At 57.4% G+C, this 17,749-nt stretch overlaps 1 protein-coding gene across 2 annotated transcripts in view; it reads right to left on the bottom strand.

Moving 5' to 3' along the window:
- Nucleotides 1-17,749, bottom strand: part of LOC129475538 (serine/threonine-protein phosphatase 2A regulatory subunit B'' subunit beta) — a 50,708-nt gene that overhangs the window by 15,964 nt on the left and 16,995 nt on the right. For both annotated transcript variants that reach the window (XM_055267647.2, XM_055267648.2), the window contains exon 2: nucleotides 13,198-13,383. In XM_055267647.2, coding sequence (XP_055123622.1) covers nucleotides 13,198-13,383 — 186 coding nt within the window. The remainder of the gene's footprint in view (nucleotides 1-13,197; nucleotides 13,384-17,749) is intronic.

The raw sequence follows: 17,749 nt of genomic DNA on the forward strand, positions 1-17,749 counted from the left end.
GAGGCAGAATTTTAAGCATCAGTGAGAAAGAGGCCCGAACACTTCACAGCCTGCACGTGCACTGCCCCCTCCAGAGAGGGGCGCACGACGGCCGCAGACAAGGTGAAGCGCCCAGTAGTGGCGCTGGCGAGGGCAGGGTTCACGGGGCACGGAGAGAACAAGAACATGACACGCGCAGCTGAGACTAAAAGGATGGAAGATGCCAGGTCCCGCAAGGCTGCCAGGCAGCTGGGTGTCCTCGGCGTTGCTGGGGGAACTGGGACGCCGCGCAGCTGCCGGGAAAGCGGCTCACAGGGCGGCTGAGCATAAAACCTCGTGGCCCAGCCAGGACATCCGTCCTCTCAGAAGCACCCCAGTGGGAAGAGGGCCCGTGCCCGTGACAGCCTGCACGGATGGGACGTCGGCTGCTTGATTCACGGTGCTCCAGGGGAGAGGAGCCGGACGCCAGAGCAGGGACTGAGGGAACAAATGGTGGCAGAGTCGGCCTGACAGGTGCAGGGCGGGAGTGACCACAGAGGGCGTGGGGGAACTGCGGAGGGGGCTGTGTGCCACAGCGGGGAGTGCAGTGCAGCTGTGGGAAAGGACGCTCTCCGGTGCCCCTGTGGATGACTCGAAGGCAGCCGTGTGGAGCGGGAGGGGCCAGGCCCTGCAGGACGCACAGGCACGTGCCAGCTCCCGTGACAAGGATCCTGATGGCGCTCAGCCCTGGCCACCTGGAAGGGTGCCCTGGAATGAGCTGGGTGCAGCACTGGTGCACCCCTGGGCCCTCGGGCTGGTGCTAGGCCCCACGCTTTTGACCTCATCAGACCGTTCTGGTTCACGGGCCGTGCAGATTTCAAGCACTCAACACCCAGGCATGGGGGGATGTGTGAGCCTTCACATCTGTGCTCCTCACTCTGTGCAAGACACACCGTAATGACCTGGTGGCAGGGATGGAGCATCAAATCTATCCAGTCCTACAGGCTAGAGTCAAATGTACCCAGACCTACAGGCCGGAGTCAGATGTATCCAGTCCTACAGGCCGGAGTCAGATGTATCCAGTCCTACAGGCCGGAGTCAGATGTATCCAGTCCTACAGGCCGGAGTCAGATGTACCCAGTCCTACAGGCCGGAGTCAGATGTACCCAGACCTACAGGCTAGAGTCAGATGTACCCAGTCCTATAGGTTAGCTACAGGGTGATCCCTTTTTTGTTTTTGAGTCACGGTCTTGCTGTTGCCCAGGCTGGAGTGCAGTGTGTGATCACAGCTCAGTGCAGTCTCAAGTTCACGGGCTCAAGCAATCCTCCCACCTCAGCCTCCCAAGTAGCTGGGACCACAGGTGTGCGCTATCATGCCTGGGTAATTTTTTAAATTTCTACAGTGAAGTCTCACTATGTTGCCCAGGCTGGTCTGGAACCCTTGGCCTCAAGCAATCCTCCCGCCTTGGCCTCTCAAAGTGCTGGGACTACAGGCATGACACTGCAACCAGAGACAGCTGCATCCCTGGCGTCTGGGGGATGAGAACTGAGCGTGGGAGTGCTGGGCACACAGTCCGCCCACCACGCCAAACCCGAAAATTACCTCCAAACGAATTAGCTCATCATTTAAAAAAATAAGCAGTTTTACCTCAATGTTACAAAACCCTTATCGGAAAGGGAATAAAACATCAGATAATCTGATTTGACTTTTAAAAGTCTTTTCATGATTGACACACGGAAAGACCGACTCCTTATGGGGCCAGGGAACGCAGCGGCACGCCCGCCCGCACAGCCGGGACAGGGAGCGAGGCCGCCAGCCCTGACAGTCCCTTCCGCCCCTCCGCACCCAGCTACGGCGACGGCCCCCAGGCCTCCTCCCTGTGGCTCTGGTTCACCTTTTCCAGGACATGGCAATGGGACCCTGCCATCTGCAGAGTTTTAGGCCTCGCTTCCCTCACTCAGCACACGCACATGGGGCTCACACACCTTGCTCTGTGTGGACCGTCTGCCCGTGTACTGCTGATTCCTATTCCACGATGGCTCTGCTGACCTCAAAGTAGCTCCCTAAGCAGGAAACACCACCGGCCCCACGGCCCATGTGATGGTGCTGCTGCGGGGGGACTCGCGAGGCGGACGAGTCCCGAGCATCTACGCTCGCACAGGGCACGCCGACACCGACCAACGGGTGTGGGAGGAGAAAGGAGGACACACAAGCACGGCTGGCAAGTTCAGCACAACATCCTCGGCAGGTGACAGGACACGAGGACAATCTGCAGAAACGTGAAGATATGAAAACGCTGCCGGGCTACGTGAGCACATGACATCGCGGAGCCGGAGGAGTCTTCTGGGTCATGAACCAGTGGTGGCGTCTGGCTCGAAGCCCCCACCCAAGTCTCATGGGGAACGGTGATCCTGAGTGTTGGAGCAGGGCTCTGCTGGGGGGTGACTGGGTGATGAGGGTGGACGGCCCCCTTGCTGCTCTCGTAATACTGAGTTCTTGTGAGATCCGATGGTTTAAAAGTGGGTGGCAGTGGCCGGGCGCGGTGGCTCACGCCTGTCATCCCAGCACTTTGAGACGCCCAGGCGGGCAGATCACCTGAGGTCAAGAGTTTGAGACCAGCATGGCCAACATGGTGAAACCCCGTCTCTCCTAAAAATACACAAATTAGCTGGGCGTGGTGGCGCATGCCTGTAATCCCAGCTACTCAGGAGGCTGAGGCAGAATTGCTTGAACCCGGGAGGTGGAGGTTGCAGTGAGCTGAGATGGCGCCAGTGCACTCCGGCCTGGGCGACATAGCAAGACTCTGTCTCACAAAAAAAAAAAGAAAAAAAAGATACAGACAGCCTGTGTCTATTGAAACAATTCACGCTGTCGTTAAAAACCTTCCCACAGAGAAAAGTCTGTCCCAAATGGCTTCACTGATGAGTTCCACCAAACATTCAAATAAAAATAACACCCTTTCTAAACAAATGGCTCCAGAAAAGTGAATTCTAAGGGACATTTTCCAAAAAGTGAATTCTAAGGGACATTTTCCAAAAAGTGAATTCTAAGGGACATTTTCCAGGCTACTCCCCGATGCCAGCATCCCCCCGCCGATGCTAAACCAGACCAAAGCTATCACAAGAAAAGGAGACTGCAGGCCTGTCCTTCACGAGCGCAGACGCAACCACTGCAAGGCCTGGCAGTGTGGGCCCAACACATAGAAGTGTGACACCGTGTGGTGGACCAGGGACTGGGGGTTCACCCACGGACCGGGGCTCACCCAGGGACCGGGGCTCACCCAAAGACCAGGGGCTCACCCAGGGACAGGGGGCTGGGGGCTCACCCAAAGACCGGGGCTCACCGAAAGACCGGGGCTCACCCAGGGACCGGGGGCTCACCCAAAGACTGGGGCTCACCCAAAGACCGGGGGCTCACCCAAAGACCGGGGGCTCACCCAAAGATCGGGGCTCACCCAAAGACCGGGGGCTCACCCAAAGACCGGGGGCTCACCCAAAGGCCGGGGGCTCACCCAAAGGCCGGGGGCTCACCCAAAGACCGGGGGCTCACCCAGGAACCGGGGCTCACCCAAAGACCGGGGCTCACCCAGGGACCGGGGGCTCACCCAAAGATCGGGGCTCACCCAAAGACCAGGGGCTCACCCAAAGACCGGGGGCTCACCCAGGAACCGGGGCTCACCCAAAGACCGGGGCTCACCCAGGGACCGGGGGCTCACCCAAAGATCGGGGCTCACCCAAAGACCAGGGGCTCACCCAGGAACCGGGGCTCACCCAGGAACCGGGGCTCACCCGAAGATCGGGGCTCACCCAAAGACCGGGGCTCACCCAAAGACCGGGGCTCACCCAAAGACCGGGGGCTCATCCAGGAACCGGGGCTCACCCAGGAACCAGGGCTCACCCAAAGACTGGGGCTCACCCAAAGACCGGGGCTCACCCAAAGACCGGGGGCTCACCCAAAGACCGGGGGCTCACCCAGGAACCGAGGGCTCACCCAGGGACCGAGGGCTCACCCAAAGACCGGGGGCTCACCCAGGAACCGAGGGCTCACCCAGGGACCGAGGGCTCACCCAGGAACCGAGGGCTCACCCAGGAACCGAGGGCTCACCCAGGGACCGGGGGCTCACCCAAAGACCGGGGGCTCACCCAAAGACCGGGGGCTCACCCAGGAACCGAGGGCTCACCCAGGGACCGAGGGCTCACCCAGGGACCGGGGGCTCACCCAGGGACCGGGGCTGCCTTCACACTCAGACGTCAGTCAGGTCCATTCACCTTTTACAGGACCAAAGGAAAACCTCACTGCCCCCCCTCAATACATGCAGAAATACACGTCCAGAATACTGGGCAAACTTCCAGGCACACTTATAATTTTAAACAGTAAAACAGGCCTGGCGTGGTGGCTCATGCCTGTCATCATCCCAGCACTTTGAGAGGCTGGGGCCAGAGGACCCTTCCGGCCCAGGAGTTCCAGACCAGCCTGGGCTGTTTAACACAGCAGAACTCTGTCTCTACAAAAAAAGAAAAAATCAGCCAGGTGTGATGGCGGGTGCCAGTAGTCAACGGCTACTCGGGAGGGCTGAGGTGGGTGGATCACTGGAGCCCAGGTGGTCGAGGCTGCAGTGAGCTGAGATCATGCCACTGCACAGCAGCCGGGGGGCAGAGTGAGAACCCGTCTCAAAATAAAAACAAGAGCTCCCAGCAAACAAGGAACCAGAAGGGAAGGCGCCTCCTGAGTGTGATGAAGGACGCCAGGCAGGGCCGCTGCGTCAGGGACGAATTGAGCCCGAGGCGGGAAGGGGCGTGCTCTCCACGGCTCTCCAGCACTGCGCTGAGAGCAGGACTGCGTTCAGGAGACGGAAGCCTCCATGTGGTCAAGATTCTTCCAAGTTAATCTAGAGTCAACAGGATGCCGATGCGATCCCAGCAGGCTGTCTTGGCAATGGAGGGGCCGAGTCTAAAATTCACATGGTGGGAACGAACAACGGTGCAGCCACTCGGGAAGACAGCGTGCAGGTTCCTCAGAAAGCCGGAAGTGGAACTGCACACGCCCACGGAACGCCACGTGATCCGGCCCTCTGCACACGGAACGCCATACCATCCGGCCCTCCGCACACGCGCACGGAACGCCACCACGCGATCCGGCCTCTGCACACACACACGGAACGCCACGCTGTATATGTAACAAATGTCTCCGAGTTCTGTGCTCCAAATGGTTACAATGGTGAATTCTGTTATGTGAATTTTACCATAATAAAAAAAGTGCCTGCTGTCTGATTCTGTTTACGTAAAATTCTAGAAAATTCCGGCTAATCTATATTGACAGAAAGGAGGCCTGAGGTAGCGTGGGATGAGGGCAGGGGCGCATCAGAAAGCAGCAAAGTCCAGCGCACGTTCCGGCTCAAGTGCAAGGATGCAGGGACGCCTATCGTCTTGGTGGTGTGGATGGTTTCATGGGTGGGTAGGGACGTCGAAGCTCATTGAACTGCACCTTCAACACGCGCCATGTATCCCACATCAGTTATATCTCAACAGAGCTGCCCCAAAATGAAAAAAAGACAAACTGATGAGAAAGAAACACGTAAGGTGGTCACAACACGTACACGAGGGAAATGAGCACAGCCAGGACGGGACGCCTGCACACACGCAGACGCACACACGCAGAACGGCTAAAGGCAAAGCGTGAGGCCACGTGCCCGCAGTGGGTCCCCCAACACTGCTGCCTGGAAATGCGTCACTCAGGGCCACCCCGGAAGCAGGTTTTTTTGTTTTTTTGCCTAGAGACAGAGTCTTGCTTAGTTGCCCAGGCTGGAGTGCAGTGGTGTGATCTCGGCTCACTGCAACCTCCACCTCCCGGGTTCAAGTGATTCTCCTGTCTCAGCCTCCCGAGTAGCTGGGATTACAGGCGCCTGCCACCACACCTGGCTAATTTTTGTATTTTTAGTAGAGATGGGGTTTCACCATGTTGGCCAGGCTGGCCTCGAACTCCTGACCTCAGGTGATTCACCCGCCTCAGCCTCCCAAAGTGCTGGGATTAGTGGAGTGAGCCACCGTGCCCGGGCCCTGGAAGCAGTTTTACATCTTCTTACAAAACTAAACATGTGGCCACCAGATGAGGCAGAGCTCAGCTCTGCGGTACTGATCACCTCAGGAAAACACAAGCACGTCTGCGTAAATCAGTCCACAGACACACAGCAGCTTCACTCACAAGAGGCAAAACCCAAAACAACCAGACGTCTATCGACCCCGGAACAGGGGAGACATGGAGCACACATGCAGCAGAAGCTACTCAGTGATAGAACAAACTGCCCATATGGCCAGGGCACAGCCAGCCCCACAGTATCCACACCCTGGCCAGGGCACAGCCAGCCCCACAGTATCCACACCCTGGCCAGGGCACAGCCAGCCCCACAGTATCCACACCCTGGCCAGACACACAGTGAGCCCCACGGTAACCACACCCCGCCAGACACACGCGAGCTCCACAGTATCCACACCCTGGCCAGCCACACGCAAGCTCCACAGTATCCACACCCTGGCCAGGGCACAGCCAGCCCCACAGTATCCACACACTGGCCAGGGCACAGCCAGCTCCACAGTATCCACACCTTGGCCAGGGCACAGCCAGCCCCACAGTATCCACACCCTGGCCAGACACACAGTGAGCCCCACGGTAACCACACCCCGCCAGACACACGCGAGCTCCACAGTATCCACACCCTGGCCAGCCACACGCAAGCTCCACAGTATCCACACCCTGGCCAGGGCACAGCCAGCCCCACAGTATCCACACCCTGGCCAGGGCACAGCCAGCCCCACAGTATCCACACCCTGGCCAGCCACACGCGAGCTCCACAGTATCCACACCCTGGCCAGCCACACGCAAGCTCCACAGTATCCACACCCTGGCCAGACACACAGTGAGCCCCACGGTAACCACACCCCGCCAGACACACGCGAGCTCCACAGTATCCACACCCTGGCCAGCCACACGCAAGCTCCACAGTATCCACACCCTGGCCAGGGCACAGCCAGCCCCACAGTATCCACACCCTGGCCAGCCACACGCGAGCTCCACAGTATCCACACCCTGGCCAGCCACACGCAAGCTCCACAGTATCCACACCCTGGCCAGACACACAGTGAGCCCCACGGTAACCACACCCCGCCAGACACACGCGAGCTCCACAGTATCCACACCCTGGCCAGCCACACGCAAGCTCCACAGTATCCACACCCTGGCCAGGGCACAGCCAGCCCCACAGTATCCACACCCTGGCCAGACACACAGTGAGCCCCACGGTAACCACACCCCGCCAGACACATGGCGAACCCCACAGTATCCACACCACAGGATTTAATCAATCCTCAACACACACCTAGAGAAACATCTCGCTGTACCCTATATATACAAATATTACTTGTCCATTCAAAATAAACTTAAAAATAAAAAAATGCTGCCAGGAAGAAGTCAGAAACCACAGACAAAATACTCCACGAGTCCTCACGTGAAATTCTAAGAGGCAAAACTACAGTGTCCGGAAGCACATCTGTGGCTGGCCTGGGCCAGGGAGAAAAGAGGGGGACTGATGAGCTGCAAAAGGAAGCACAGGGGAAACCCGGGGCAGGCGACAAACGACCGGTCCTGCCTGTGGGGGTGGATACCCAGGTGTGTGCTTTACCAAAACGGATCAAACTGTACACTTAAAATTGGTGAATCTTAGTGTGTGTAGTTATATCACAATACAGCTGACAAAACAAAATACTCAACAAACTAGAAAAAAATGACAGAAGGAAGTGTATGTAAAAAAGATGACACTGACAGCTGCTTACTGAGATACACGTTAGTCCGTAGTATGACGGATCAAGAAAGGAACCAGAAACAGATGATTCTGTCAAGAAAAAGTGTCTATATGATGCAGATACGATAAAGATTTTTTAAATCGTACAAGACAAAGAAAAGCTTTAGAGCAATAAATTTGTAAGTTATGCAAAAAATTGTTTTAGAAAAAACGTAAATTATCAAAATAGTCTCAATAAATGAAAACCTTGAATTAGCCAACAACGTTTGAAGGAAATTAACAGAGAAAAAAGTGTTTTCCTGTGGGGGCAGCTGAGGGGTGGAGTTTGGTGGAGGTGAAGGAGCTGATCATCCTTCCTCAAAGGGCTTCAGAGAAAACAGAGGAGTGACGATGATGAGAGGGAGGAAATAACGTATGACGCCAGCCGTGACTCACACCACAGGCGGGAACAACCGAAACAGGAGAAGGCACACAGGGACCTCACTGCACAGCCATGGCTAAGATCCACGGGGGAACCCCCTCATCAAGTAAAGTCCCCGCAGACGTGAGTTCTCAAGCAGCCGCCGGCCAAAGTCCACACGCCTGACAACTCACTGTGGGCCGTGACTCACTCACGCGACGGGGAGAATTCGAAACGGCGCGGGCCTTACGTGGGGAAGCCTGATGATGCTAGTGACACCCCTACTCGTTCGTCCCCTGGGCCGGGGGCCCGGCTCACAGAAAACCGTCCCAAAGGCACACGATGGAGACGTGGAAGGACACCTGCACGTGGCGGCGAGCTGGGTGCCACCGAGACAGGCTCGGGAGCCTTTCGGGGAGCTGAAGTTTGCCTGCGGCCCCCGTACGTGCTGGACGCTCACAGGGTTCTGCTGCCACAGCGCAGGTGCATTAAGTCACGAAAGTGCACACCCTGCTGGCCTCTGCCCACGGTCACCGTGGGTGCCCGAGCACCATGCTCTTCGCCTGCAGGGCCGGGTCGGTGCGTGCACGGACAGTGGGGCCTGTGGAGGTGTCCCTCGGACTCCCAGCGGTGCAGACACTGCAAGCAAGACAACTTCAGTCTCAGAGCTCTCCCCTGCCCCACTGGGTCACACCCAGGTCACCCTGCTTCTCTGGGGCATCGAAGACAATGAGAAAACTTGGTTTTTACCGCCAAACGTGACATGCAGCCAACGGACCAAGTTCTTTCAAGTCTTAAAGCCTTACTACTTTAGACGGCCACCAAGGCCACCGCCGCTGTGCATGGAAGCAAGGTCACACCAAGAGCTGAGTCCTGGAAGGAAAACGACATGAAGCACGCACGTGAGAACCAGGCACCATGGAAACACTGTGGGGGTTGGGGGTAGGGGCGCCGAGTGGGGGAAGCACAGTGGGGGGAGTGGGGGCGCCGAGGCAGGGAAGCACAGTGGGGGGCGCTGAAGAGGGAAGCACAGTGTGGGGGGGGGGCACCATGGCGGGGAAGCACCGCGGTGGGGTAGGGTGGGCGCCATGGCAGAAAGCACCGAGGAGAGTATGTGGGTCCCATGCAGGAACCTCACTGCGCTGAGCGAGTGGCTTTGTAGGACCCGAAGGGGACGCAGCACGTGAGCTGCAAAAGAGGTGACTGACCGACCCAGCCAGAGGCGCGCAGAGACCCTGTGGGTGGAGCCGGGCGCACTTGGCGAGGGTGAGTTCTCTATACAACGGAGGCTGTACTGAAAAGGATGAAGGTGTCCCAGCAGACGGAATGCCAGCAAAGAGACTTCCCAGTGAAGGAACTCTCAAAGATACCCCACAACTTCAAGAGCACCAAGGATAAAACGCGGAAGCTGAGCAAGGCGTGTAAAGTCGAGTGAGTGTGCCGGGTCACGGAGCAGGGGCTCACTCCACACAGGACAAGGAGATGGCACTGCTGTAACTACTTTTGGCAAGTTTTTACTGAGAGATAAAACAATTCTTAATGTTTCTGGTGTTTTAAATTACAGCATACTAGGTAAACATTAGTTCTTTCACTACATGTTTGCAACCAACTGTAAGCAAGTTTCTAATATTTCAACAAAAATGATTATAGAAGGATCCTAATTTTTCCTGGAAGATGGTTTTCCATGGCTGTCACTTGACTTATCTGGTCCTTTCATGGCCCCACACTGCCGTGCAAGACAGGGACACCTCTACAAATACGGACTGACTTAGCAAAAACAAATACCCAAGTGTAAAAGAGTACACTAATTTTTCTCTAAGAAATGCAAGAACTATGTATGTTCATACTCATACACATATTTGTATGTAGTTGCTCATATTAAAAGCTAAAATAACAATAAGAGGGTAAACCAAAGCTATGGAAACTATTACCTCGGTGGAGAAACAGCACAGACAGGGACAGAACCTGGACTTATCTAAATGTCTGGTTTGTTAGTGCTCACTTTGTAACCATGGAGGTTTTTACATATTTACAAAACAACTTTTAAAAATACTTTAAGAAGACAATCCCTAATAGAAAAAGGGGGGGACACTTCCCAATGTGTTCTTTCAGACCCGTATTGCCCTAAAACCAATATCAGACAAAGGACTCACAAGAAAACTACCAAGCAGTGTCTTCTCTGTGAATCCAGTTGCAAAAATTATTGGAATCCAGCAACATATAAAAAAGATAAGACACAGCAACCATGTGGAATTTATGCCAGGAATGCAAGGTTGGTTCAACGTCCAAAAACCAACTCATTCAATAGACTGCATTAATAGGTTAAAAAACAAAAACTGGCCAGGCGCAGTGGCTCACGCCTGTAATCCCAGCACTTTAGGAGGCCGAGGCGGGTGGATCACTTGAAGTCACGGGTTCAAGACCAGCCTGGCCAATGTGGTGAAACCCCATCTCTACTAAAAATATAAAAATTAGCCGGGCATGGTGGTGCATGCCTGTAGTCCCAGCTACTTGGCAGGCTGCGGCAGGAGAATCACTTGAACCCGGAAGGTGGAGGTTGCAGTGAGCCAAGATCGCGCCACTGCACTCCAGCCTGGGTGACAGAGCAAGACTTTGTCTCAAAACAAACAAGCAAACGCAAAAAAACCAGAAACCTGCCCACTCCTGTGGACCCCCTTCACAGCTGCAGAGCTGGAGAGGGCTGGGGAGCAGGGGTCATGCCCTGAGGGGCTCACATGTACCGTGCACCAAGGCTCTGGGGCTCTGACCTGGAGGAGTGGGAGCACCGGCTGCCCAGTGACTCCACCTGGAGGGTAGGAGGCTGGAGACGAGGACACAGGTCCCTGGAAACACAATCGCCCACCAGGGGTCCAGACACACATCCCTGGTGTAGGCATTGCCTTGGTAACGCACAGACACTAAACCGAGCGTGCTCGATCTCCGGGCGTCCATGCGGTCAGCCTGGAAAGCGTGCAGCTGAGAAGGAAAGCAGGTGGCGAATGACGCACGCAGCGCCGCAGCACTCAGGGTGAGTCGAGAAATGGGCCCATGGGGCCACTGCTGGGGGACAGGGGTCCACGGCCGCCCAGCCTGGGATGGCGGCTCCTTGGGCAGAAAGGGACACAGCCAGGAGGGTGCGAACGGCCTCCGAGAGCCATAAGAGCCGGTGCCACTGGCCCTGGAGGGGAGAGGAGGGGAGAGGAGAGGAGGGTGGCACATGGCGGGCCTGTGCTCTTCACGGCCTCAGGATGAGAATGGAATTCCTACTCGCGTTTCAGATGCTTAAGAATTCACACGGCAGCAACCAGACAGCAAACCTCAGACCACAACTATAACCTCAGAGGAAACCTGGGCCACTCCCGCACATGTGTGACACGCACCGACCTCGGCTGCTCAGCCTCATTCATCCTCGTGTGACGTGCACCCGCCTCGGCCGCTCGGCCTCATTCATGCTCGTGTGACACACACCGACCTCGGCCGCTCTGCCTCATTCATGCTCGTGTGACGTGCACCGACCTCGGCCGCTCCACCTCATTCACGCTCGTGTGACACACACCGACCTCGGCCGCTCCGCCTCATTCATGCTCGTGTGACACACACCGACCTCGGCCGCTCCGCCTCATTCATGCTCGTGTGACACACAGCGACCTCGGCCGCTCCACCTCATTCACGCTCGTGTGACACACACCGACCTCGGCCGCTCCGCCTCATTCACGCTCGTGTGACACACAGCGACCTCGGCCGCTCCACCTCATTCACGCTCGTGTGACACACACCGACCTCGGCCGCTCCGCCTCATTCACGCTCGTGTGACACACAGCGACCTCGGCCGCTCCACCTCATTCACGCTCGTGTGACACACACCGACCTCGGCCGCTCCACTTCATTCATGCTCGTGTGACACGCACCGACCTCGGCCGCTCCACCTCATTCATGCTCGTGTGACACACAGCGACCTCGGCCGCTCCGCCTCATTCATGCTCGTGTGACACACAGCGACCTCGGCCGCTCCGCCTCATTCATGCTCGTGTGACACGCACCGACCTCGGCCGCTCCGCCTCATTCATGCTCGTGTGACACGCACCGACCTCGGCCGCTCCACCTCATTCATGCTCGTGTGACATGCACCGACCTCGGCCGCTCCACCTCATTCATCCTCGTGTGACACGCACCGACCTCGGCCGCTCCGCCTCATTCATGCTCGTGTGACACACACCGACCTCGGCCGCTCCACCTCATTCATGCTCGTGTGACATGCACCGACCTCGGCCGCTCCACCTCATTCATCCTCGTGTGACACGCACCGACCTCGGCCGCTCCGCCTCATTCATGCTCGTGTGACACACACCGACCTCGGCCGCTCCACCTCATTCATGCTCGTGTGACACGCACCGACCTCGGCCGCTCCGCCTCATTCATGCTCGTGTGACACACACCGACCTCGGCCGCTCCACCTCATTCATGCTCGTGTGACATGCACCGACCTCGGCCGCTCCACCTCATTCATCCTCGTGTGACACGCACCGACCTCGGCCGCTCCGCCTCATTCATGCTCGTGTGACACACACCGACCTCGGCCGCTCCACCTCATTCATCCTCGTGTGACACGCACCGACCTCGGCCGCTCCGCCTCATTCATGCTCGTGTGACACACACCGACCTCGGCCGCTCCACCTCATTCATGCTCGTGTGACACACAGCGACCTCGGCCGCTCGGCCTCATTCATGCTCGTGTGACACACACCGACCTCGGCCGCTCCACCTCATTCATGCTCGTGTGACACGCACCGACCTCGGCCGCTCCGCCTCATTCATGCTCGTGTGACACACACCGACCTCGGCCGCTCCACCTCATTCATGCTCGTGTGACACGCACCGACCTCGGCCGCTCCGCCTCATTCATGCTCGTGTGACACACACCGACCTCGGCCGCTCCGCCTCATTCATGCTCGTGGGACATGCACCTGCCTCGGCCGCTCGGCCTCACCCTCACATGCCCGCAGTACCACCTCGGCTGCTCCACGTCACACGCGTGACACGCACCTTGGCCACCAGACCCATGTCATCCATGGTGGCCCTCTCGTGGGGGAACTGGGCGAAAGTGCTCTCGATCTTGCTGATGACGGCATCCACGTTGACGGAGTCCTGCGGGCGTCCTCTGGGGAAGTAGAAGGTCGGAATGCTTTGGCTTGTGGCCGGGGGCAGAGGCTCTTCTTTCCGCGTCTGAACCTGAAGAGTCGACAGACAGCGCTCAGTTAGAACCTGGGAGCATCGAACGCCTTCTCCACCCAGACAACACAAGGGGCCTCTCTAGGGCTGACGGTGCTGAGGCCATCTGACCCCAGCCGGGAGAGGACAAGCTGCAATCCCCGTGGGGGACCACACTCGTACTCCACTGCAGGGCCACCTCCACCCAGGAAGCCACACAGTGCTGCCACGGACCCCACTCTAGGTGGCTGCTGTGTGCCACTGAGCCCCCACCACACCGAGCAGGGTCCTGGGGATAAGGGCAGGTACGTGCCCCAGATGCCTGAGAGCCCAGCCGGGACCCGCTCCCGATTCCCAGCGGCCACACCACTGACCCCACCACACCTGGCAGGGCCCCAGGGAAAAGCGCAGCCGCGCACCCCAGACGCCTGAGAGCTCAGATGTGGAGAGGCACAGGCGTCGTCCACAGGCAGCCCTGTCCCTGCAGCCCAGGCGACTCACATTCTGAGAGGCAGAGGCAGGGCAGGCAGCCACACAGCCAGGCGAAGGGGTCGACCACCAGGTACTGCTGCGGACACGCCTCAGCCCCTCACCCAGTGCACAGCCCACACCCACGGGCTCTTGGCCCCGCTCAGCACTAGCACTCCCCTCACCCAGTATATCCACAGGCCCCAGAACACTCAAGAGTCTCCTGCTTGTATCTCTACACAACCTGCGAGGTGGACATTTGATCTCATCCCGTGATGCTAAAACACCGCCTGAAATGGTTAACGGCATCAGCAACCGTATTGCGTCCTCCTCCATCAACTGCCCAAGGGACGGTGCTGTGTCCTCCTCCACCATCAACTGCTGAAGGGACGGGGCTGCGTCCTCCTCCATCAGCTGCATCCTCCTCCTCCTCCAACTACCCAGGGGACGATGCTGTATCCTTCTCCTCCATCAACTACCAGGGGATGGGGCTGTGTCCTCCTGCATCAACTACCCAGGGAACGAGGCTGCATCCTCCCCCATCAACTACTCAGGGGATGGGGCTGTGTCCTTCTCCATCAACTACCCAGGGAGCAGGGCTGTGTCCTTCTCCATCAACTACCCAGGGAGCAGGGCTGTGTCCTTCTCCATCAACTACCCAGGGGATGGGGCTGCATCCTTCTCCATCAACTAACCAGGGAACGAGGCTGCGTCCTCCCCCATCAACTACCCAGGGGACGGGGCTGTGTCCTCCCCCATCAACTACCCAGGGGACGGGGCTGTGTCCTCCCCCATCAACTACCCAGGGAGCAGGGCTGTGTCCTTCTCCATCAACTACCCAGGGAGCAGGGCTGTGTCCTTCTCCTCCATCAACTACCCAGGGCACGGGCTGTGTCCTTCTCCATCAACTACCCAGGGAGCAGGGCTGTGTCCTTCTCCATCAACTAACCAGGGAACGAGGCTGTGTCCTCCCCCATCAACTACCCAGGGGACGGGGCTGTGTCCTCCCCCATCAACTACCCAGGGGACGGGGCTGTGTCCTCCCCCATCAACTACCCAGGGAGCAGGGCTGTGTCCTTCTCCATCAACTACCCAGGGGACGGGCTGTGTCCTTCTCCATCAACTACCCAGGGGACGGGGCTGTGTCCTTCTCCATCAACTACCCAGGGGACGGGGCTGTGTCCTCCCCCATCAACTACCCAGGGAGCAGGGCTGTGTCCTTCTCCATCAACTACCCAGGGAGCAGGGCTGTGTCCTTCTCCATCAACTACCCAGGGAGCAGGGCTGTGTCCTTCTCCTCCATCAACTACCCAGGGCACGGGCTGTGTCCTTCTCCATCAACTACCCAGGGGACGGGGCTGTGTCCTTCTCCATCAACTACCCAGGGGACGGGGCTGTGTCCTCCCCCATCAACTACCCAGGGAGCAGGGCTGTGTCCTTCTCCATCAACTACCCAGGGAGCAGGGCTGTGTCCTTCTCCTCCATCAGCTACCCAGGGGACGGGCTGCGTCCTCCTCCATCAACTACCCAGGGGATGGGCTGTGTCCTTCTCCATCAACTACCCAGGGAGCAGGGCTGTGTCCTTCTCCTCCATCAACTACCCAGGGGACGGGGCTGCATCCTTCTCCATCAACTAACCAGAGAACAAGGCTGCGTCCTCCCCCATCAACTACTCAGGGGACGGGGCTGTGTCCTCCTCGACCAACTGCCATGGAGGAGGGTCCGGGGAGGAAGTCCCCATACCAATGGACCACAGCTCAGGGCCTTTGCACCCACAATCCTGACTGCCTCGATGAATCCAGGACTGGGTCCGAGCTCCAGTGTCCTCACAGAGAAAACAGTCCACCCTGCTGTCCCTACAGGACCCTCACCCCGGGTCACAAGGGTCCCACAGACAGCGCCCCAACTGTCCCCACCCTGCTGTCCCTACAGGACCCTCACCCCGGGTCACAAGGGTCCCACAGACAGCGCCCCAACTGTCCCCACCCTGCTGTCCCTACAGGACCCTCACCCCAGGTCACAAGGGTCCCACAGACGGCGCCCCAACTGTCCCCACCCTGCTGTCCCTACAGGACCCTCACCCCAGGTCACAAGGGTCCCACAGACAGCGCCCCAACTGTCCCCACCCTGCTGTCCCTACAGGACCCTCAGCTAAGGTGAGACTCAGTTGTTTTTCTCTGATCCCTATCTAGGAGGAACAGAGGCCGCCTCCGTGACCTGGGGCAGAGCAGGCTCCCCGCAGTAGGTGCCAACTGAGTGTTCCTTCAGCACAGCTTTACCCGAAGGGCACACCCCTTCCCTGTGATTCAGAACATGACCTCTGTGTCCTGGGGCAGGAGATCCCGAGCTGCTCGCAGGAGCCGGACAAGGGGGAGTTCTCCCCTGAGAACTGACGGCTACAGCCGACTCTCCTGCAGGTTTGCAAACCAAACTCACGTCACCAGGATGATGCGAAAACTCTCAAACCGGCCAGGCGCAGTGGCTCATGCCTGCAATCCTGGCGCTTTGGGAGGCGAGGGGGGCAGGCTGCCTGAGCTGAGGAGTTCGAGACCAGCCTGGTCAACATGGCAAAAGTTAATCTCTACTATTAAAAAAAAAAAATCGAAAAAATTAGCTGAGTGTGGTGGCACATGCCTGTAATCCCAGCTACTCAGGAGGCTGAGGCAGGAGACTCGCTTCAACCCAGGAGGCGGAGGCTGCAGTGAGCCGACATAGCACGGTCTGTCTCCAAAAAAAAAAACCCCTCCAGCCAATAATGCAAAGTTATTCCCATGCGGGCAGCACCTGGAAGCAACAAGTTCTTGAGGAAACCCAGGACTCAAGAAACCTCCCAAACTTCCAAGAAAAAATGAGCAGTTCACAGTTAAAAATCACCAAAATGCTCACAGAAACAAAGCACCATGAATGACAGTCGGCAGAAACGGCCCACAGGGGCTTCCCACTCTGACACTGTCGGGATAGAAAACAAGTGCGCCTCGTGCATTTTAAGAAATGAAAGAGAAGGTTGAAACTACGAGCAAAAAAACAAGTGAATTCTAGAGGTTTAAAATGCATGAACAGAACACACACTGGGAGGGGTTACAGAGCAGACGTGCAATTTCAGGGAGATGTGCCGAAGTGGGAGAAAGAAATTAACAGAGCGTTTACCCCGCAGCCCTAAGACCTGGAGAGATGCCGAGGCCTGAGGACCCCCATGAACCCCAGCAAAAGAGGAAAAGAAAGCCACTCCTTCACACACAGCAATGAGACTGGACCAAATACAACCAACCAACCAAAACGAGGGGTGACTGGCCAGGTGTGGTGGCTCACGCACCTGTCATCCCAGCATTTTGGGAGGCTGAGGTGGGAGGATCGCTTGAGGTCAGGAGTTCAAGACCAGCCTGGCCAACATGGGGAAACGCAGTCTCTACCAAAATACAAAAATTAGCTGGGTGTGGTGGCGGGCGCCTGTAATCCCAGCTACTCGAGAGGCTGAGGAAAGAGAATGGCGTGAACCCAGAAGACAGAGGTTGCAGTGGACTGAGATGGCACCACTGCGCTCCAGCCTGGGCGACACAGTTAGACTGTCTCAAAACAAAACGATAAAAAAAATTAACCAGGCATGGTGGCGGGCGCCTGTAATCCCAGCTACTTGAGAGGCTGAGGCAGGAGAATTGCTTAAACCCGGGAGGCGGAGGGTGCAGTGAGCTGAGATCGCACCACTGCATTCCAGCCTGGGTGACAGAGTGAGACTCTGTCTCAAAAAAAAAAAAAAAAAAAAAAGAGTGAGATGAACACTTGGACATTTTTAGCCCCAAGTTTACAGAGACCATGCACCCCATTAACGGACACTCTATGGGGCAAAAGCTGAGGAAACGCAGCAGGGAGAAGCCAAAAGCTCCCAAAGGGAAGGTTGGAATTGAAAGAAGGGATGAAAAGC

Source organism: Symphalangus syndactylus, chromosome X (assembly GCF_028878055.3).
Source record: "Symphalangus syndactylus isolate Jambi chromosome X, NHGRI_mSymSyn1-v2.1_pri, whole genome shotgun sequence".
Lineage (NCBI taxonomy): Eukaryota > Metazoa > Chordata > Mammalia > Primates > Hylobatidae > Symphalangus > Symphalangus syndactylus.